The 22,170-nt window shown below is 38.9% G+C and overlaps 1 protein-coding gene across 3 annotated transcripts; it reads left to right on the top strand.

Moving 5' to 3' along the window:
• The first annotated feature begins 571 nt into the window (after positions 1-571).
• LOC115726616 (cation-chloride cotransporter 1) lies at positions 572-11,711 on the top strand. 3 transcript variants are annotated; one of them, XM_048285090.1, is made up of 14 exons: positions 572-924; positions 2,267-2,419; positions 2,688-2,766; positions 3,147-3,238; positions 4,187-4,301; positions 4,761-4,861; positions 5,029-5,090; positions 5,499-5,726; positions 6,087-6,201; positions 8,069-8,263; positions 8,527-8,657; positions 8,825-8,927; positions 9,382-9,488; positions 10,443-11,711. In XM_048285090.1, exons 1-14 carry the CDS (start codon positions 755-757, stop codon positions 11,531-11,533), a joined length of 2,742 nt encoding a protein of 913 aa, XP_048141047.1. In that variant the 5' UTR covers positions 572-754; the 3' UTR covers positions 11,534-11,711. The 3 variants fall into 3 exon arrangements, with proteins under 3 accessions (XP_048141047.1, XP_030512431.2, XP_030512432.2); XM_030656571.2 differs by having other exon boundaries at positions 8,527-8,927; positions 9,327-9,488; XM_030656572.2 differs by lacking the exon at positions 2,688-2,766 and having other exon boundaries at positions 2,267-2,382; positions 8,527-8,927; positions 9,327-9,488.
• The last annotated feature ends 10,459 nt before the right edge of the window (positions 11,712-22,170 follow it).

Raw genomic sequence — 22,170 nt, forward strand, 5'->3', positions numbered from 1 at the left:
CGAGGTCCGCCACAACCTTAGCACTTCAAACCGAGAGGGCCGTAGCCCTTTCTTGACAAGTCGGGATGAGAACAACCTGGTGACGGTAGGGTGCCCTTTGCCTGGATTGGTGGCGATTGACACGGTCTCTATCTCTCTCTTGGTGCGTGCGCCGGAGAGGGGAGGACCCCCGCTCTCGGTTGTATCTCCGAGCATTATATTTTTCCTATGAATTGAATTTGCTACATTATATAGTATGGCCAATGACAATAGTATGGATCTAGTGTCAGACTATTGCAAGCATATAAACATCGGTTGATCATGAGAAAAAACAATCTTAGAAAAGTCGAACTGACTGGTAAGAAAAGTCTCATATTTATTATTGATAATTAAGAAAAAATTATCGTTTATTATATGATTTTCATGAATTTTATAACAAAAAGAAAAAGAAAAAAGAAATGAATAATGTCGATGTTAAAGACCGTCAGCATGTAACCATCTTTGTCTGCGGTTTCTCTTCCGAACTCGAAAAACTTCTCCTTTTCCGGCGTTCGATCATTCAATTCAAAGACGTCTCTCCCTCTCTCTCCCTCTCTTTCTTGCTCGCTCGTCATTTCGTCGATTTCGCGTTGCGCTGGTGCGCTCTCTCGCGATTCCTCCCCGTTCCGATTCGATCGGATCTCCGCCGTGCCCGATTTTGGGATCTTCGTCCCTGGAATCAAAGGCTTACCGGGAAGGAGTTTCGAGATCCGGCGCGGGTTTTTGGTCAGGCGAGATGGACAATGGCGACATCGAGAGCGGCGCCGAGGACGAGTTCCCCCAGCAGGGGCGGAGGAAGTACAGGCCCGTGGTGGCTCACGACCGGGCGGTCCTCGAGATGTCGTCCATGGATCCTGGATCTTCTTCTTCCTCCTCGTCTCTTCCCCGCCGCGACGTGCCTCTCAGGTTCTCTGCTCTAAGCTTTCGTTTTTCGCGCTGCAATCGAGTCGAGTGGGGAAAAAGTAGGAACTGTGTTTGGATGTTGATTTCTCGTTTCGGGTGTCGTTTGTGTTGAGAAGTGAGCCTTAAAGTGCAGAAATTGGAAATGGGACGAGTGGCTCAGGTTTGTGTCGGTGCGGTGCATTGATTTGCTAAGCGAATTGGTGTTTGTTGGAATCTTCATTTTCGAATTTGGAGTTCAATGCGAGCACGGTGTCTCCTGCTCTTTGTTGTCTGAATTTCACTCCTGCACCGTATTTGTAATAAATTACGGTGAGTTTATTCTTTTGCGAGGAAATAAGCATTGGGAGTATGTTAGAGTAGATGGAAAATATGTTTTGCACAAAGGTTACTGTCCAGTTTGGTTAAAGCGTAACATGTTTCTGATGTATATTCTTGGACATGTGGATCGGATCCAGAATTACTCAAGACACTTCTTCACTGAGGAGTGGGCATGCAGAGGTTACTTGAAAAAGAATCACCCACATTCTATCACTTTTCACTGGGTGTGCATCAAAAGAACATATCAATGTAATTGATAAACTAATTTGGTATGTGAAGCTTCACTTGGTATGACTGACTTGCTTTGAAAAGACAAAGTTGTTATGCAGTTATTCTATCTCTAGAGGGCAGCATCAGTACAGAAGTTGATGCTATCTTTACGTGAATATGATTTCGGATTAGATTTTAGTGCATTTTTCTGCTGTGAGAGAGAAAGGGGTGGATATGCAGCAATTGCTCTTGCGCAATCCGTTTCCTTTTTTTCCTCCCTTGAGGGGTGGAGGTGGAGGTGTTTGAACTTTTCAGTAGTATTGTGGTTTACTGCCCAATAGTCTATAGTTTTGACATACTTAGCATCCATGGCAAGGAAGGCCGTGTGGTTATGATGGTCCGAGAGTATGAAATTAAAATGTGGCACGTTAGATGGGTTGGTGGATGACCTTTTTGCACTGTCGTATTTGAGTTGATCGATGCTTACATAAATTCCAAAAAAACTTTGCATCTTGATGCAAGGTTTCAAACTTAAGTTTTAAAGTATGGGAATGCTATGGTGCTAAACTTGCTTGGAAGGATCTGTCTGTAAATCATCAAGTTAGGCATCTCGCATTGCATTTGACATCCGGTGTCAAAGCAATGCCATGTTTGTTGCTTCGTATTGGGAGAGATGGATCTAATAGCAATCTTTTTTTCTGTGTTAATAGTAGATTCAGTAATTTTCCCTTAATGTGGCGGGATCTGATGAGTCCTAGCAATTGCATCTGCAGTTGTGGGTGTCTTAATTCATGTTCATGATTCACTGTCATCACAGGAATATTAAAGTTGGCCAACAAGCAAATGAGGGTCCAGATGCAAAGGAAGAAGGGTCATCTCCGAGGCATGCAGATGTTAATGGCTCTCAGAAAGAATCCAAGTTGGAACTGTTTGGTTTTGATTCCCTTGTGAATATTCTTGGTCTGAAGAGGTAAGCTGGGTTGTTTGGTTTCTGTGTTCTTTTGGATCAGTATTTAAGGACGTTCAAAACTTTGTTTTATTCCTATAGTGTTATCTGTCTTTTATCTTCTAATGCTGTCTCTTAGTCCAGTCTCTCTGCTAGATAGTTTGCAATTGGAGCAGTTCTAATCAGTTTGCTGTTGTTGTTCTTTCTTACGTTTAACTTAATCAAGATGAATCCTTTATATTATTGAGTCGTATTGATCTGTAGATGGTTTAAATTTGATTTGCTACTTCAGTATGACAGGGGAGCAAATTCCAGCACCTTCTAGTCCTAGAGATGGTGAAGATGTTTCCATCACTCTTGGTCATCGAAAGGTTGATATTCTCGATCTTGTTACAATCTTTTGCAATAGGCTTAGTTGCTATTGTCTTTTGATATATGGTCTATACAGGAGCAATTATACAGCAAGGAAAACATGTTTTAGAATTCATCGATTGTGTATCGTGTATGGCAAATTATCTTTTTCCAATTTCGATGCCAAGCCTTTATGTCTAAACGTTATAAATAATTTAAGTGTATCCTCATGTTGGATTAAATATTTCTGTCTATTCTTAATGGTAACTGCTCATATTTTTCTTTCTTGTAAATCTGATTTGGATGAAGACTGTCACTTTTGTTATTTTACCTTAAATGCAGAACGGTTTGATGATTCTGATGCCTTTTCATATTCTTTCTCTGTGCAAATATCATGCAGACTTCGGACCTCAAACTGGGTACAATGATGGGTGTATTTGTCCCGTGCTTGCAGAATATTCTTGGAATTATTTATTATATCCGTTTTTCTTGGTAATTCTCTTGCAATTCTTTCAATTTTGATTTCCATGAATTTCTTTGTTTCAACCAATGTGCTTTTGTGGATGGATTTTGTATGCATTAATAACAGAGGAAATTTGCGAATAGGCTCTTACAGTTAACTCTTTCAAAGAGCCCCGCTGTCCTCATTCAGGGTAAAATTGTTTGTGGTTAATAGGTGGGATTGGGCTGTAATCAGAATGCCATTCTCTTAGATTTCACCTACATTAGTTGTGTTTGGTTTTTTTGGACATGCTCAGGCATATTATTAAAATGGGTCCAAGTTTGGTACTGGTCATTGTTCAACTCCATAATGATGCCGATCCTGACGATGAGCTTCATGACGCGAGACTGTTTGTCATTGTCATAGGTTTCATTTTATGGACTTTAAGAATTGTAGACTATTAGAAAAGTGGATAGCATTTTTCCGGAAGTTTCCTTGTATCATTTGATATTTCAGACATCATCTCATTTACTCAGATTTGATCTCTCTCTCTCTCTCTCTCTCTCTCTCTCTCTCTCTCTCTCTCTCTCTCTCTCATTTTAATTTCCTGAATCTACTTTTTAGTTTTCTTCTTGTCTGACTAGAAAAATGTTGCATATATTGTATGGAATTGAACAACTAGGTTATGCAAAAAATTACTTTTCAAATTTTCCATCTCTTTTTCTTGTATATGTTGACAAGCCGGGAGGCTTTTGCTGTACAACATTAGCTGTAGATCTTTCCCTGTTTGAGTTATGGAGTTGTCACCTGCATGGTAAATCTTGACTGAAAATTTTTTCTTTCCTCTAGAGAGCCTTGCCTATGGAAGTAATTTTCAATCCATTGTGAAGGCACTTTGTCCAAATTTTTGCTTTCTTCCTCATATATCTTGGACGTGTTGCATTTGTTTTACCATGGTAGTAATCTTTAACTAACGGTCATTTTCATATTTGTTGCAGGATTGTTGGTATGGGGGGCATAGCTGAGTCCATGTTGCTCGTATTCTTTTGTGGCTTGTGTACATTCTTGACTGCAATATCGCTGAGTGCCATTGCTACAAATGGTGCAATGAAGGTACGATCTTATTCATTTAGCATCCTATGCTTTCTTATTTGCATTTCCTGCCTTGAAAGCATTGTCCCTCTTGTTCTGTTACACCAATTTGCATTGTAAAGATTTAGTTGAAGATCAAATATTTGGCTTCTTGGGTTTAAGATTTTTGACCCTTTATCTGTTTCATGTATCCTTTAGGATTTCTCATGCTGCTGGGAGAATTTCGATGAGGGAACTGATGCTAATTTTGATCATGCATTTGCTGTCCACTGTCCTTGTGTAGATGTTTCTCATTCATTTAGTGCTTATAGATAGTTGGACAAGATTGCTCATTTGCAGCAGTTTCTGTGTTCTTAGTTTTCATTTGATCTGTTCCTTGTGCAGTAAGACTTCCCAAAAATTTCTTCACTAGCCATTTTACGTTTTTGCGTCTGTGTTAAGTGTAAAAAGCTCCCTCAGTGCAATCTCTCTTGCTTCTAGGGTGGGGGACCATACTATCTTATTGGTCGTGCTCTGGGTCCTGAAGTTGGAGTGAGTATTGGCCTATGCTTCTTCCTTGGGAATGCCGTTGCTGGATCTCTGTGAGTGTAATCGCTGGATTTTGTTTGGACAATAACTTGGTTTGAGCCCCGGAGGTCTATAATGAAAATAGCGATATTCTGATGAAATGGTGTAGCTTAGAGTGATCTTGATTGCTGTATCTAATCATGTTAACATCCTCGTTTTTCTTTTTACTCGTGGTCTCTAGATATGTATTGGGAGCTGTGGAAACTTTTTTAAAAGCCTTGCCAGCTGCTGGAATTTTTAGAGGTAAGTTTATGAAAGCTAATAAAATAGCTGAGCTTGAATAATTACTGTTATGATACTGTGTCTTCAGTGGTTTGTAATGTCACCTGAAAAATGCTGCTACATACAGCAATCTCTATAAGGTGGTTCTTCATTAAATACTGTGCTTCTTCTTGTTTTTGAAACTTTAAAGTTTTGCCAATTTGAATTTTAGTGACCTCAAGGCTCCGAAATATCTGTCCTTGCTGTCTATGCCTCCTTGGCATACTGATTTATTCTTATTCGCAGCTCTTTGATTGAGCCCGACAACTGTTTGATAATGAAGTTTTAATCCTCTGATGTATATAAATGCTGTCTTCTTAATGGCATAATAATTGAAACACTTACTTTTTGCATCAGACAAGTGGCTTAACCTTCATGTTGTTTGTGCAGAGACCATCACAAAAGTTAATGGCACAGCAGTTGCACAGCCAATCGAGAGTCCTAGCTCCCATGATCTGCAGATTTATGGGATTGTTGTCACTGTAGTCCTATGTTTTATCGTCTTTGGTGGTGTGAAAATGATCAACCGGGTTGCACCTGCATTCCTAATTCCTGTCTTACTGTCAATTTTCTGCATTTTTGTTGGGATCTTTCTGGCCAGGAAGGATGATCCAGCAGGTAAGTTACCACTATTCTTATATAGCAGTCTTTTGGCCTTCTCACAATTAATCACTAGAACAAGGCACAGTGCTGCCAATTACGTACATTGGTTAAGTGCTTCAACCATAGTCATCTTGTTTGGGACGTGGTATGTCCTGTACAAATTCTTGTAAGGTATATGTTCTAAAATTGGGAAGTTATATTCTGCAATGGTGATGTTGATTAATGAAACATGTGTTGACACTGCTTCCACTTTCTTGTATTAGCTGTTGTAGTCATCGTTTTAGGAATTTTTTACTTGTCATCCAGGCAACTTGCAGTGAATATTGTTTACCGGAGGAATGACATAAACTATACATTTTGGTATTCTTGGTATAGAGGGCATCACAGGATTGAGTTTGAGCACCTTTAGGGATAACTGGGGTCCTGAATATCAGAAAACGAACAATGCTGGAATCCCTGATCCTGAAGGGAAAGTAGAATGGAGTTTCAAGTAAGTCAATTTGAGTACCTTATGAAATGTCAGCATTTATTTCTGTTGAGTCTCAATACAATTACTTGCAACATCTACATTTTCTTATGCTGTGATAGCATCTAGCCAACTGCATTCACTGGCAAAAGCTTGGTGTTGGAGTTCAATGAAAACTGCTGCAATTTTCTGCTGACCATTTTGTAGTGTGCTAAAGTTGAGTCCAAAAGATCAGTTGATTATGATGCATGACATAGTTCAGCTTCCATTTTGTTCAAGGAGATGGTGCAATAATACTGTATATAATCAGTTATTAGAATGTCAACACAGTGATCGCTTTCCTCTCCCAGTCTATGTTGCCTGGCCTTCCGATTTGGGTGTCTGACGTGCTTTTTGAGAAATTCTTATACCCAAAAAACTCATCCATAAAATAGACATGGGAACAGGGCCACTTCATGCAGTTTGTACATTTACTACTGTTTTGTAGAACTTGTGTTTTCTGAATGGATAAGTTATTTAGGACCTTTTCTTGCATAAAAGTTGTTTGGGCCTTCTTTTTGTAAAACAGTATTTGTTTGTCAAGTGTTAATCTTAAAGGTACCTCATATTTTTTATCTTCGGTCCCTGTTTTGTCATGTTTAATCCCAAAGTTTTCAAAGCTGATGATCCAATTAAGTGGCAAGTCTAATCCATCCCAATCACTTGAAATTTTAAACCAAGCCATTTAAGTTTGCGTTATTCCTTTTTCCTCCATATGATCTTCTTTCTCAACTCAAGAGTTTAACATCTCTCTCTCTCTGCAAACAGAAAAATCACTGTGCCTTCATCATGGAACATGAGTTTGAGGTATTTTAGGTTGTTCTACACAGAGTCGTACCCAAACTATGGTTGTCTCGTGTCTGACATGGGTACTTGGAGGGAAAACTCCCGAAGCTTAGTATTAGTACTTCACTTACATGAGTCGGTTTTCTGGGATCTGAGGTCATAGGAATGTAAAACTATCACTTAGAGCCACTCTTGGCATTTGTAACTCTAGTAGATGAGATTAAAACTGAGAACAACTCCAGCCTTTGGTGTAACATGGACTCCCACGTCATACTCTTTCAATTTCTCTAAAGTTCGAGTTTCTCATTGCAACTTGGGTTTTAATTTCTTCTACCAATAGTAGGGGTGAGTTTGGTAAAACATTGAGAAGTACTTTTAGAATTCGACTGTTTTTCGATAAAAAGTTTTAGCATTTGCTTAATTACTCTAAAACTCTTCGTGCTCAAATCCTGCCTTTTTAAAGCTCAAAGTCCTAAACAGGTACCCAGTGGCTTTTGCCTGAAGTCCAAAGCTGCTTTACAAAATTTTACTACTCAAATTTGTAAGTGGTACATTAAGGAATATCGTCTTGAATATATCGTGTAAACATATTTATTACCTCACATCTACCATGAACAATTAATTGAGCGAAATTTTCTGGAGCTTTTAGACTGCTCGTTTCATTTCAGCGTCTCGATCTAGATTAACTTTTTTAAAGATTCATCTGTTTGTTTCAGCTATGATATTAGAACATGATTTGGATGATCTCGTCGGTATAATGCTCTCCCTACTGCCATCCTCCTTCTGCATTAATCAGTGATTGTTGTACGATCAACTGGAATGAGCTTATCTTAAATTTGGTTGATTGCAAGAAAGTGTGCTGCTTTCTGTGAACTTATGAAAAAGAGAAAATACGTTCTTCACTGACTTGGTGGTTTTCTTTTTCTGTGCCATTAAGGTGGATCTCATAATTTCAACATTGTCATCTCACATTTGTTCATCCTCAGGCATGCTAGGTCATTTCTAATGTGGGGGTGGAATACTTACTGATTTTTCTAACTTTTGCCATTTTCACTATTTTTTACAGTGCACTGGTTGGTCTCTTTTTTCCTGCTGTTACTGGAATTATGGCTGGTTCAAATCGATCAGCCTCCTTGAAGGATACTCAGCGGTCAATACCCATTGGGACACTTGCTGCAACTCTTACAACTACTGCCCTATATCTGATTTCTGTTCTATTTTTCGGGGCTCTGGCAACTAGAGAAAAGCTACTGACTGACAGGTAGCTTTTGAATTTTTTTTTTCCGTCACAAATAGTTTACATTAGATTGGAGAGTGAATTGTTAGTTATTTCTTCATGCTTATTCCTAAACTTTTTAACCGTGAATTCCCACTTGTCTTCTTTTCCAAGGAGTACTTTGCAGAGTTTTCTTTTCAGCAGCCATTGCTTGTTATAATGCCTGTGGATTACCTTAGCCTTGGATTTTGGACATCCTTTAGTTAGATATGCAGTTGTTTCAGCTTGTATTTAATTTGTTTTTTCAGGCTGCTTACAGCTACAATTGCTTGGCCTCTCCCTGCAATCGTGTACATTGGAATTATCCTTTCGACCTTAGGTGCAGCTCTCCAGAGCCTCACAGGCGCACCTCGCCTTCTCGCAGCAATAGCAAATGATGATATCCTGCCTATTCTCAATTACTTCAAGGTTGCAGAAGGGAGTGAACCTCATATTGCTACACTTTTTACTGCATTGCTCTGTATAGGGTGTGTCATAATTGGGAATCTGGATCTGATCACGCCAACCATAACCATGTTTTTCCTATTATGCTATGCGGGGGTGAACCTATCTTGCTTCCTCCTGGATCTTCTAGATGCACCCAGTTGGCGTCCACGGTGGAAGTTTCACCACTGGAGCCTCTCTTTGCTTGGAGCATCACTCTGCATTGGTATGCCTCAGTTCCACTCAGGAGCTTTTTGGTTATTCAAATTCATTCAGTTTGACTATTGGCCCAGAGGCCAGTATCCTGGATGTCATTCTAAATGTTTGTTTAATATGGCTCTTGAAGTGGGAATCATTAGATGCTTCTTAATAACCCCAATTGAAGGTGTTTCAGATTTTATGAAAGTTGACATTATGGTTGGGAAGGATGCCCTCCTCTTGTTTCTTTTTAGTCTTTTGGTTTTGCATTTGCAATGCCTAATCTTATTAATCACATAGTGGATTACTACTTTATAGTGATGCATTAGTGTGGTCTACCACATACTTCTTTACCTCTTCTTTGGTGCCTGCATTTGTTTGTGTCTTCCCGCGTTGTATTCATTTTGTTCTTTTGTGATCTGCGCAGTGATCATGTTCTTGATATCGTGGTCATTTACTGTTATTTCTCTGGCTCTTGCAAGCCTCATATATTACTACGTGAGCATTAAAGGAAAAGCTGGGGACTGGGGCGATGGTTTCAAAAGCGCCTATTTCCAACTTGCTCTCCGCAGTCTTCGATCTTTAGGAGGTATGTAACATTATGCTGAGAAGTGGTTTTTCTAGCGTACAGCAATTCCTTCATCAGTTTTATTATTGTCAGACTAGACCTTAAGCAATTGTATCATGCTTCATCATTACAGCCTGGAATGATTTGCTCATAATCTTTTTGGATTTGATGTGGCATTTGTCAATGATCAAGATGTCAGATTGATATCATTGACAGAGTTCATCTTAGTGTGTGACTCGGGTTTCACTTCTGCTAGGAGTCAGTGGAATCAATTTGCACTTGGTAGTCTCGTATGCTGTTCATCAGTATCTGGAAAAGGGAGGTGGTTTAGTTAGTTCTCTAAAATGTACTCTGGTATGGTTAAAACGTTCCATGCTTCTTTTATTATCCTGAAAGCTCTCATGATTTGTTGGAGCTAGACATTATCTATTTGAATAAATAGGTTCTGCACTGATGTGACTTGTAGAGAAAAACATCGCCTTGGCAAGCTTATCTGTCACCTCCAATAGTTAATTCAGTCGAAAACAGAAAAACATGTTTTCTGTAATTAATAGGATTTCTTTAGTAGGAGAATAATGACATGTTTGAAGTGGCTGATAGCTTCACAAGAGTGCTGGCAATTTGTCAAATTTCACTGTGAAGTTGCATTTGATTGTAATTAACGGAAAATTCACTTTCTGGGTTCTACTATGGAGCAAGTTTTGTTCAAGAACTGAGACTTATAACAACCTTATAATTCTCCCCTACCTGCAAACTGATGACCTTTCAAGTGCTAAAATACAGTGGGCTACAAGATGACAATGGAACAGTTAAATTGAGAAACTGGTCAATGCATGCCCATTGTCCAACAATTGTTTTACGTGATGTCCAGCAAGGGAGGTGTTTTTCACTTGCAGCACTTCTCATTCACAGTTTCATCACACATCTCTTTGTGCCTAGTAGCTATGTCTTGATTACACTTTGTTGTCTTTGCAGCAAGCCAAGTGCATCCGAAGAATTGGTACCCGATTCCCCTTATTTTCTGCCGGCCCTGGGGAAAGCTTCCAGAAAATGTACCCTGCCATCCAAAGCTGGCAGACTTTGCAAATTGCATGAAAAAGAAAGGTAGGGGAATGTCCATCTTTGTCTCGATTCTCGACGGAGATTACCATGAATGTGCTGAAGATGCTAAAGCTGCTTGCAAGCAGCTTGATACTTACATAGACTACAAGAACTGTGAGGGAGTCGCAGAGATTGTTGTTGCCCCAAGCATGTCCGAAGGCTTCCGTGGGATTGTCCAGACCATGGGCCTGGGCAATCTCAAGCCCAATATTGTGGTCATGCGGTACCCAGAGATATGGCGTCGCGAGAACTTGACTGAAATACCTGCCACATTTGTGGGCATAATAAATGATTGCATTGTGGCTAACAAGGCGGTTGTTATTGTCAAGGGCCTTGATGAATGGCCGAACGAGTATCAAAGGCAGTACGGTACGATTGATTTGTACTGGATCGTGAAGGATGGTGGCCTCATGCTCCTCCTCTCCCAGCTCCTCCTCACAAAGGAGAGCTTCGAGAGTTGCAAGATCCAGGTCTTTTGCATCGCAGAGGAGGATTCAGATGCCGAGGGGCTCAAGGCCGATGTGAAAAAGTTCCTCTATGATCTCCGGATGCAAGCAGAAGTGATTGTCGTCTCGATGAAATCATGGGACCTGAAGGTGGAGGGTGGGTCCCAGAACGACGACTCGCTGGAAGCATTCACACAAGCTCAAGGCCGCATCACCGACTATCTCAATGAGATGAAGGAGGCTGCTCAGAGGGATGGGACTTCTTTGATGGCCGACGGGAAGCCCGTGGTGGTCAACGAACAACAGGTGGAGAAGTTCCTTTATACTACCCTTAAGTTGAATTCGACCATACTCAGATACTCGAGGATGGCTGCGGTGGTGCTAGTGAGCCTACCGCCTCCTCCATTGAATCATCCGGCATACTTTTACATGGAGTACATGGATCTGTTGGTGGAGAATGTTCCCAGGCTTTTGATGGTAAGAGGGTACCGAAGAGATGTCGTGACTTTGTTCACATAGTCAGCGGTGAGTTCACTTTTTTCTTTTCTCCTTATAGGTTGATAACTGTATTTGTAGTTGTATATCATTTTGTTACAAACCCCACCCCTCTCCCCTTTTTTCAGCAAATTTTGCAGGTTGAATGTAACATTCTTTTATTGAAACAGTTTAGTTTCTCAAAGAAAATGGTCTAAATTAATCGGAGGCCATGACTTGGCTAATGATTTTGCTCCTTTCCCTAATGTTCGTCTTATGAGTGCCGATTGATCTGACAAGCGGTCTAGAAAGCATCAGATGACAAGAGACTCAGCATAATGTCGCGAGGTGTCCTCTGCCAATGCGACCTCGACCTTGTTTTTTCTAAGTGAATTTGTAGGACACTGTCCCGATTCTATTCGGCATACGCTCAGTTATCACAAGACTTCTCCTGGTTATCAAAAGACATCTCTGAACTTTTTGTTGCACATAATCATTCAATGAGTGGCGAGACAGACATGTCTATGTTAAATTTTCCTCTCCTTTTAAGGGAAATAGATATGTATATCCACAATCGAGCAAGTACAATTGAGGTGCGAATGTATGTATGCTTCCGGTCCTATGAAGAGCCAAGATTGTACCGAAAGAGACAGAGGCCGAAGAGGCCCGAGGATAGCAAGTTCGATAAGCTCTTGTGACGACGGCAATGCCGAGCAGGAGAGTGAAATTTCCAAGGTGCAAACAATAATGTTCCATACAATTACGATTGTTTTTTATACGAGGACAACAGGTCCCAACATCGCATAAGAATATTACAACGTGTTATGCTGTTTTTGTGATTAGTCACTTTGAAGTGCAGGCTGGAGAACTGTCAATTTTGCATTCCCTCAATGTGGCGTGATTTTTGTCCTTTTCTCGTTTCGATTTTTTTGTCTTATTTTTTTCGGTTTTACCTCACGAGGTAAAAACACAAATTTACCCGAATAATCTATGAATAAGACATGCAAACAATTTTTATTACTTGTGGCAGTCACAGATATGAATCCTCTGCATTCATGCGTGATGACATCTGGCTTGCAACTAATTAGCAACAAATGCTTTACCAATGGGAGAAAGAAAAAGAAGAGGAAAAGTCAAATAAAGGTGGAAACTAACACAGTTGATGACTGCTAATGTACTGCTAAGTTGGCTAGAATTTTGCATGGTTTACCGTGCGCTTCTTTGACTAGAGTTTACATTTTCGCGAATGTACTGTGCACGATTTCTTTTTATTATTTCTCCGATTACTTGATTTTATACTCTTTTTTTCGAATATTAAAGACTTAATCGATCAAGATAAAAAGTCAAAAACTGATTCTTGCAGACAGATATATCGCCTATGCACATAGATTGCATTTGGCAACACTTTGCCAAACCCCTTTAGGGCTCTAGGCCTTGAGCCCAAGGCATGTTTGGAGGAATTTTGGACCTTGAGCATTTTGCAATGCTAATTATTTTATCCTACTTTTCGCCTTGCTAGACTTTCATAATTCCGAAAATGCCCTCACCTTGCCAGCGAAGGTTTGAGATTTTTTTCTTTAAAAAAAAAAAAAAACTAGCAAACGACAGCATTTAAATCAAAGTTGCTCACAATATATTTTTACATTATACTTTACCAAACACTACTTAACTTTAGGGAAAAAAAAACTACTCTATTAAAGAGCTTTCCATTTCCCAAATCTTTTCCTAAAAACCTTACCAAAATACGGCCATAATTGACTTTTGGCAACCTTCCTCGAATTCCCACCGGACGGAGAAAAATGGTGAAAGAGCCCTCCCATCCTACGCTCCCCCAAAACTATTTATGTTGATGTGACTCACTTTTAAAAAATAAATGAAAGTGATTAACCATTTTTTTCAATTAATTATATAATAATTTTTTAGTAACTATTATGCTAATAATATTTTTTGAGCCATAAAAAATAAATAATAATTACTTCAAAATTATTGTGAACCTCCTATTTAAAAATTTATAGCTCACAACATATCATTATTTTCACGGTTATTCAAAAACTATTATGCTAGCAAATTTTTTTTTTTTTATGTTAGATTTTGACCATTCTTACGGACATAAGTATCCTATGACTCCGTGGAGTCAATCCCCTACAATACACACGTACTGAATCCGAAAAAAGAAATAAAAAATTTTCCATTTAGCAAATAATAAAAATAACAAAAATAACAATAATGCCTATTATTAAGAAAAGGGTCCATTTCATTCCTACCGTTCGCGACATACCGTCGAAAAAGTCAGCATCATCCTCTACTGCAGGACGGCGACCTCTAAATATCTGTGGACCAAAACGACACACAGAAGGATGCTTGAACTTAAAAATAAAAATAAAAAATCGTCTTCCCTTACAACATTTTGAAATAAAATAAAATAAAAATATTGTCGTCGGCAATGGCACGGCGCTAGCACGGCCCGGCACGAGAACAAGTACGTTGCTTCCCGGCACAATCCGTTTCTTATGTGCACATCCAAATACAAAAATGCATCCGTCCCAAGCCTAAGAAGAGTTTATCGTTTTGTTCCCGGTTTGGAATATTTTTATGGTGAGCATCTTCAAGGATGAATGATCAATTTAATAAGATTCCAAACAGCATAAAAAAAGAATATTTCAAACGTTCATCTTTGAGAGATTAAACAAGTATGCATGTGCCTCTGTAATATTGATGCATTACCAAGAAGATTTAATGAATGGTAGAGATCTAATTAATTAATTCCGAGGGGCTATGTTATAAGGAAGGGCACCAGCAGTTCTAGCCCCCCCCAAAAAAAAAAAAACAAAAAAGGAAGGGTACTAGTAGTCAGGGAAATATGGACACCCTCCGAGGCCCTCCGTGTTGTGTCGGACTAGTGTCAGACACCAACACGCATCTAACACTCTCCGACACGTGACTAACACATGATCAATAGGTGTCGGACATCCCACACATACGTGGTCAACGCTCCGAACACGCTAGCGACACACGAGTCCAATATGCCAACTTGCCATTCCAACTCACACGAGATCAATTTTAAATTTTGTTAATAAATTAGAGGTTAAAATGTAAATCAATCAAAAATGTGTATACTTACATCATATACTTAACTACCCCAAAATTAGTATACTCAGTCAGCAAAAAAAAAAAAAAAAGTTAATCATGAATCCCTAACAGAAAAAAAGAAAAAGAAAATCACTCATGATGTTTTTAGGTTCGCTTTTTTTGCACTCCCACCACAACTAAAACACTCCCAATTAGAGTATTTTTGACAATATCAACCCTTGTGGGTTACATCTTCTTTCAAGCATCTTTTTGTTTGGATATGGTTTCACCGTTTAGTTTTCTTTTACTTCTCTTCGCCCCTCTTAATCCGATCATGGTTAAAGCCTTAGTAGTTACGTAGAAAAAAAAAACATTTTCCTTTGTGATCTGCCTTTATCACTTGTCATCCAAGCCGTATCGGATTCATTGATTTTGAATCTACAATTGACGTAAAGGCTATTGCATTAAACTTCTTAACGGCAATCAGAGCACGTAGATTCAAATAATTGACAGACAATGGAGCCTCCTCATCGCATATGGGCTTGGACATGAGGGATGAACTCGTAATCACCTCTGCAGCCCTTTCAATCGCTTGAGATGGCGGCTCGGCGTCCAAGATTGGGACAAAAGAGAAATCGCACGAATGAGGTAGGTGATGGTGAATCAGCCATAATAGTAATGATAAGGACCAAAAAGACAAAGATGGAGAAATAGACATTCCCGATGAGATTGATGAGGATTTGGGCGAGCGGTCTAGCTCCCGAATTTAAATCTTCAATGGAGTTTATCTTGTCTTTGCGATCGATCAATCGAAGTGTTTGATGTAAAATGGGAAAATGAATAACGAAGAGCAAAAGCGATGGAATGAGGGTGAAGAGCAAAGAGATATGAGAAGGTTTTTTTCACTTACAATAGTTTTGAATTGAAGAAGTAGATACGAAGAGGGTATCCGCAAATTTAGGCTTCAATTACGTCAATTGCCTGTGTCGTTGATGGATGCTTCCTTTTGTGCAGGTGAGATACATCCCTTTTTTTTTTTGGGGGGGGGTCGAATCCGGTGAGGAATGTCAAAAACTTATTTATTATTGACATGAGATGGGAGTTTTAGAAAGAGAGATCAAATAAATAAATGATATGAAGGAAAGTGGCACAAAAAAGAGAAAGAAAAAAAAAAACAAATGAAGAATGCTTAGAAAAGGTGGGACCTGCAAAGGTTAATATTATCAAAACAATATGCTATGGAGTGTTTTAACCATAGTGGGAGTGGAAAAAGCGCTACTCTATTTTTATACATACATGATAATTTATCATGTAAATACAATAATACAGGAAAAATTATCAAAAAAGTCTTAAATTTATTGCACTTTTGCCAATTCAATCATAAACCTTTTAATTTCGCTAATTCAGTCCTAAATCTTTTGTATTTGTGCCAATTCAGTTATAAATCTTTTTTTTTGTGCCAATTCAATCCTAAACTTTTTGCATTTGCACCAGTTCAGTACATCCGATCAATTTTGACCATTTGGCGCTAAAGTAGACGCTGGTCGGTCTTGACCGGGCAATTTTAGATACATTTTAATATTTTTCAATTTTTTTTTATTGGTTCATCTTTTTCCTCCGGCCTTCTCGTCTTCTCTCACACCTGGGGATTCTCTTTTGGTCCTGGGTCTGTTAGCTTTGGCTTTCTATGACTATCTTTCTGGATGCTTATTAGATTAAGGTGGCCTTGAATTTATGTTGGAGAAAGATCAAAAACGAAGTATCGGGCTTGGTGGAGGGGGCGCTGGCCCTCGCTCCAGTCGACACAAGTCGCTGAGGGACCAGGATTGGCATGGGACTCGCATGGCGGCCACGGTCACTTGCTCGCCGGTACGCGGTGCGAATCTACTCGGCTATGCTTACGGAATGGCTGTTGGGGCGAGCACAATGGATCGGGACTTTTCGGCGATAGTGAAATTGGGGGCTGTGATCTCTGTTGCAGGTATTTCTCTGTGTAAAGGCAGGAGGAGCCTGTCCATAAACAAGCAGTATCCTCTGGTCTATCTTGGGACCAATTTGAGCGGTCCTAATTCCCGCACCGTCGCTGGCAACGGGACCAGCCCTCGCGTGCAAAAGGGGTCAGGTGGTGAAGCACGCGGAAGGAAAAAGATGAACGAAAAGAAAAATAAATAATAAATACTTGGGAAATATTAAAATATTATTTAAAAATTGCTCCGTCAGTGCCGGCCTTGTCCACGTCGGTGTCGACCAGTCAAAGTTGATTAGATGTATTGAACTGGCGCAAGTGTAAAAGGTTTAGGATTAAATTGGGGCAAGAAAAAAAGGAGATTTAGGACAGAATTGACACAAATACAAAATGTTTAGGACTGAATTGGAAAAATTAAATATTTTAGAATTGAATTGGCAAAAGTGCAATAGGTTTATGACTTTTTTTTTTTACAATTTTCCCCAAATAATAATACATTGAATATACAACTTGTTGAAATTCTCTATTTAAAAAAAAAAAAAATGACGTGTCGGCATATCGTATCGTATCGTATCACATGTCGGTATCGATATGGATGCTAATTACTTAGTTGCATGTCAGGAAATCAAAACCACTTTTAACTCAATAACCACTGACATACCTTTATTTTTGCCGGTACCATCCGCGTAACCTCTAAACAGGATCTCACGTTGAAAAGACAAGTCATCTCCTCCTTATGATCTCTTGTCAACATGTTACTTAGAATATGGGTGGGTGGTTCGGTTTTCTTGTTGGTTTCGAGCGACATGGGTGGATGTGAGAAATTTAGGATTTAGGGATGTGCATCCTTTTTCGTTTTGGTTTTTTTATTTATTTAAGGAATGACATTTTTCATAAATAGCAATACAAGGACGATTGATGTTAAAAGTACGAAATGATCTCCAAATGTAGAACTCGTGTGTATTTGTTATTTTTAAAAGTACAGGTATTAAAGTGCTTATTGGGTGAGATGTGAGTTATGTATTTGTTATTTTCCTATAAAATTTACATGAGATGCTAGTCAAAGATCAATTCAAAAAAGAATGAAGTATGAGGAATTTAAGCAGGGACAAAATGTTACGTTAGTATGCCATTAGATTATGAAAATCGTGCACATATGTCATACACAAACTTAAGTGGAGCAACTACATAAGTACAGCCACAATCAATTGCGAAGAAAATGGCATGATAGAGATTAATTGTTTCCCTTAGTCTGTTAACTGTCATGATTTTGTAGTTCATGTTTTCTGCCATTTCTACAGTTGAGAATAGAACGATGACAAAAAAATAAAAATAAAAAATGTAATATCCTGTCACATTCTCAATTTTTTTTTTTTTTTGGCTAGATGTGTTAGGATATACTGTGAGACGGCGTCCGAGGGGCGTTCATGGTGAATTTTTCAGGTCTTGCCGGTCTGAGGGCGGCAAGTTAGATGGTGGTATTGATTCTTGAAACGGCTCGCAAAAAGTCGAGAATCAAAGAGGAAACAACAAGCGGTTAGCTTGCGAAATAGTAACTCAGCGATGCGGCCTATTTGGCTGGCATCGTAGCATCAAACGGCTTATGTGGCTGGCGTCGTAGCATCAAACGGCCTATGTGGTTGGCGTCGTAGCATCAAACGGTCTATATAGCTGGCTTAGGAGAATAGTTACTTAGCGATGCGGCCTGTGCGGTTAACATCGAAAGAAAACCCCCCTCCATGAAAAAAGCTTGACTTGGTAACGTGTCACTGTTATCGTAACACAACCACCATAGTGCTTACTCGGACGGGAATGAAGTATTGGTAAGCACTGTCAACCAACGGGATGAACTTATTTTGTTGCGAGGTGCATAGGGTGCACTAGGGTTGCCTCAGGAAAGGAGGCTCCAATACCAAGTTGAGAATAGAGCGATGACAAAAAAAATGCAATATTATCTACATACAGAAATGAAGGTTACGTAAGACTATATGAAGTAATAGATCAATCAGAATCAAACAAGGGAAATATACAAAATCACATAATATCCTAATATATCAACGTCTACCTTTAAATGACTATATCGACCTTTATCCTAGAAATGTGTGTAATATTATACATTGAGTAGATCTAGAATCTGTTATATACAAATTCAAGAGTAAAGTTCTCGTTCATTGCCCTATCTTTTTGGTCTAATTGCCAAAAAAGCCCTCAAACCAGCGGTGAAGCACGACTATTCTCGGGGGCAAGCGTAGGACCCCACCACCACAGTGTCCGGGTAAGACACCGGCACCACGAAGTTTTGAACCTAGGATCTCTCGTGAAAGGAACTAAGCGCAAACCAGCGCGGCCACCAGTCGGTGGGTCCCTCAACTTTAGTATTTATCTCAATTATATCCAAAAAAAATTTGTCTCATAAAAAATCCACAACTTTAGTCTCTGTCCCAATTATATCTAATTTTTTTTGTCTCATAAAAAACTCTCATCTTTTATGTTTGTTTCAATTCTACCAGTCTAGTACCCAACTTTTACTTTGTCCTAATTTTATCACCGTCGGCTTTGCATCCATAACCACTATTAGTTAATCCTACGTGGTCGAACTTTTTTGCCAAACTTATCGGTAAATCTTCAAAATTTAAAAACAGTAGGTTTTTGGGATGATGAGATTTAAGATCATTCATATAAATAATTAGATCTCCACATCTAGTCGTTTTTTGGGCTGTTGAGTGCCAAGAAGAATCTGAAACGCACCTCTTCAATGGCTCTGTATCTTTCGACAATGAGTAGGGGAAGCGGATAATATAAGAGAAGTTGTGGGGTTTTTTCATGTTAACTTTGCTGAAGTAAAACTGATGTGCAATTTATTAATGAAGTGAAAATGCCACGTAGGATTAACTAATGGTGATTTTCAACGGAAGGCTAAATGTGGTAGAATTAGAAAAAAAGTAAAAGTTGTGTTTTTTTTTATGAGATATAAATTTTTTGGATATAATTGGGACAAAATGTTAAAGTTGGGGTTTTTTGGATATAGACCGGTAGAATTTGGACAAAAGTTAAAGTTGAATTTTTTTTTTTTTTGTTGGTGTTAGGCCGGTAGATGATTGAGCAAATCATACATTGTTCATCGCAACTATTCAAGAACATCAACTTTCTCTTCTTCATGAGACTTTCTTCTTCTCTTTTGACGCACAAGTTTCATAGCATATTCAAGGTGAAATTCCAAGACACAAATTGAGTAGTTGCTGAATTCATTTCTCTGTGACTTTGGTGTATAAAGCAGTGGTGTATTTGGACCCGACGGCAACAATTGAGAGGGAAAATAATACCTTAAGGATAGTGATCATCATCATGTATCAAAGTATCAAAGAACTATAAACTACTGCTCTATCCTTATCGGTGAACGAATTTTTCCAATCATCTTAAGATATTATTTTCATCGAGATTGAAACGGTGGCTGCATCAAGTGCTTGTAATCTTGATAGGCAAGTATTAATAATGCTTGAGTCATCTTTCGTATGGCTCTACAGATTATCTCCTTGGTTACAGTACTTTGAAATTTACGAATAAAGTGGTACGATAACATGTCATAATCTGGATAAAAAGGAATGTGAACTATTGTTCTATCTTCGTCAGCGAAAAAAATTCCTGTGGAGAGAGAGATCGTGCATGCCACGTGGATGCCAAAGAGCATTGCGTTGATATCCATTTCATTTAATGTCATTCGGTTTTTTTTTTTTTTTTACCGAAGAATTACATTGAACGAAATTCGGAAAGTTCAAAAAGATTGAAAAAAAAAAAAAGTAATTTAAGGACCATATTAAATATCGAGCAGCTAGCCATGACATTACCCCTTAAATTATATTACGCGGGTGTCTCGTTGGACTTCATTTTTATAAAAAGCCAAGTCAAATTAAATTATTTGAAAAACATTAAAACACGTGATTCTCTTTTGAGCTAAGTCCTTGAAGACACTCAAAATGAACCTTTGTGTAAATTTTTGAAGATGATAGTTTGTAAAGTTATGATACTAAGTACATCATGCGATTTGATGGTTATTGTGCTATGTAAATGAACGGCATCAGGTACCCAGTAGTTTCATTTTCCCTCGACTTACTCATCCATGTTTTTCTGTAAATTGGAAGGACATTGTTCGATCGGACCGTAAAGTTCTTGAGGACAAAAAAGACCATTTTAGATAGAGAAACTTCATACAAATATGTCACTATTCTCGTGGATATTATAAGAAGAGAATTAAGATTCAGAACGATCCAATTATCGAACTTTCGCATTTGATGGCCCAAACTTTCGCATTCGATGGCATGAGAACTTGAACTGATGTCACGCGTCTAGTTTTCACACAAACTGGCTCGGCAATCACCAATCTAGCCAATGTGTCAAGGAACTCCAAAATTCTAGGGCCACATACTCGTTGCTTTCCACCCCCCCAAAAAAATAATCGTTTCGATTTGTCTGAATCTTCTCAGTCCATGCATGCGGATTCAAACCGAAAATTAGAGTTTGTGTGCAAGCAATGCCCCTAGCATAAAAAATACCCAGTGACCCATCTCGAATTATTATTCATTTGAACGGATGAGATTTGCCCTCTTTCGATCTAATGACCATCACCGCTTTGATTATAATAATAAATTCCCCATGACCCATCTCGAATTATTATTATATTCATATTTGTTAGTGAAGAAATTTATTTGCATGAGCAATGTCTATCTTGAAAAGAGTCAACGCCGCCCAAAAGTTTTGATTTTTCAACTGAAAAATGGAGTAGTGATGAATCATCTTGGTTTCGAGCCTATCGTTATTCTATCATGGGTCCATGCCCTACGGAGCAGCATTCTGCAGCTCATTGCAGTCAAAGTCAACGCCCAGAAATTCAAATCGCCAGGTTGTCGTGGTACCGGCTCCCCCTAAAATCTCATTCGTGGAAAAGGGGACGAAAATTTTAAGAAAAAGATAATTAAAAACAAAAGGAAATCAATGATGCTGACGTCAATTATACATCACATATCTTGTAATGAAAACAATAACAATCTAGTATTTTTTTTTTTTTTGGGGTGTGCGCGACATGCAAGGAGGGAAACAAGCGAGCCGCCGATGAGATGCCGGCACAGCTAAGCTCAAGGGTGGCGATTAGATGAAAGCGTAGTACTTATTAGCAGATAAAGTCATAAGATTGATCGACCTCGAGAAGTCAAGAGCCAGCGGCCAATCCATCCATACTTTGCCTTCAAGACTCGGAGGCTCCTTTCTTGACCATCAATTGTCTATTTGACGCACAAAGACTACAATTGTCATATTATTTCGAGAGTACTCGAAGATATGTGGTGACAAATCGGTGTGGATCATGTACATATTAAGCTTTTTTCGCCGCCTTTATTAGAGGGATGGTGTATTTGATTAAATAATTAAACAAGATCATTAAACACGAATTAAAGTACCTAATTTAAATGTCGCCGTTTGGGTCCAAGTTGCAGAAATAATAGAAGTGTTCGAGTTGACTTTTTCCATTGTGGATGTCTCGGTGGGTTCCCCAAGGAATATGCGTGAATGGACCGGCGTCGTGTGTGGGAATGAATTATTTCGGAGGCGAAGATTCCTCGGATAAGGAAAGAAAAACATAAAATTTGTATTTTGC

Source organism: Rhodamnia argentea, chromosome 9, assembly GCF_020921035.1.
Source record: "Rhodamnia argentea isolate NSW1041297 chromosome 9, ASM2092103v1, whole genome shotgun sequence".
Taxonomy (NCBI): Eukaryota; Viridiplantae; Streptophyta; class Magnoliopsida; order Myrtales; family Myrtaceae; genus Rhodamnia; species Rhodamnia argentea.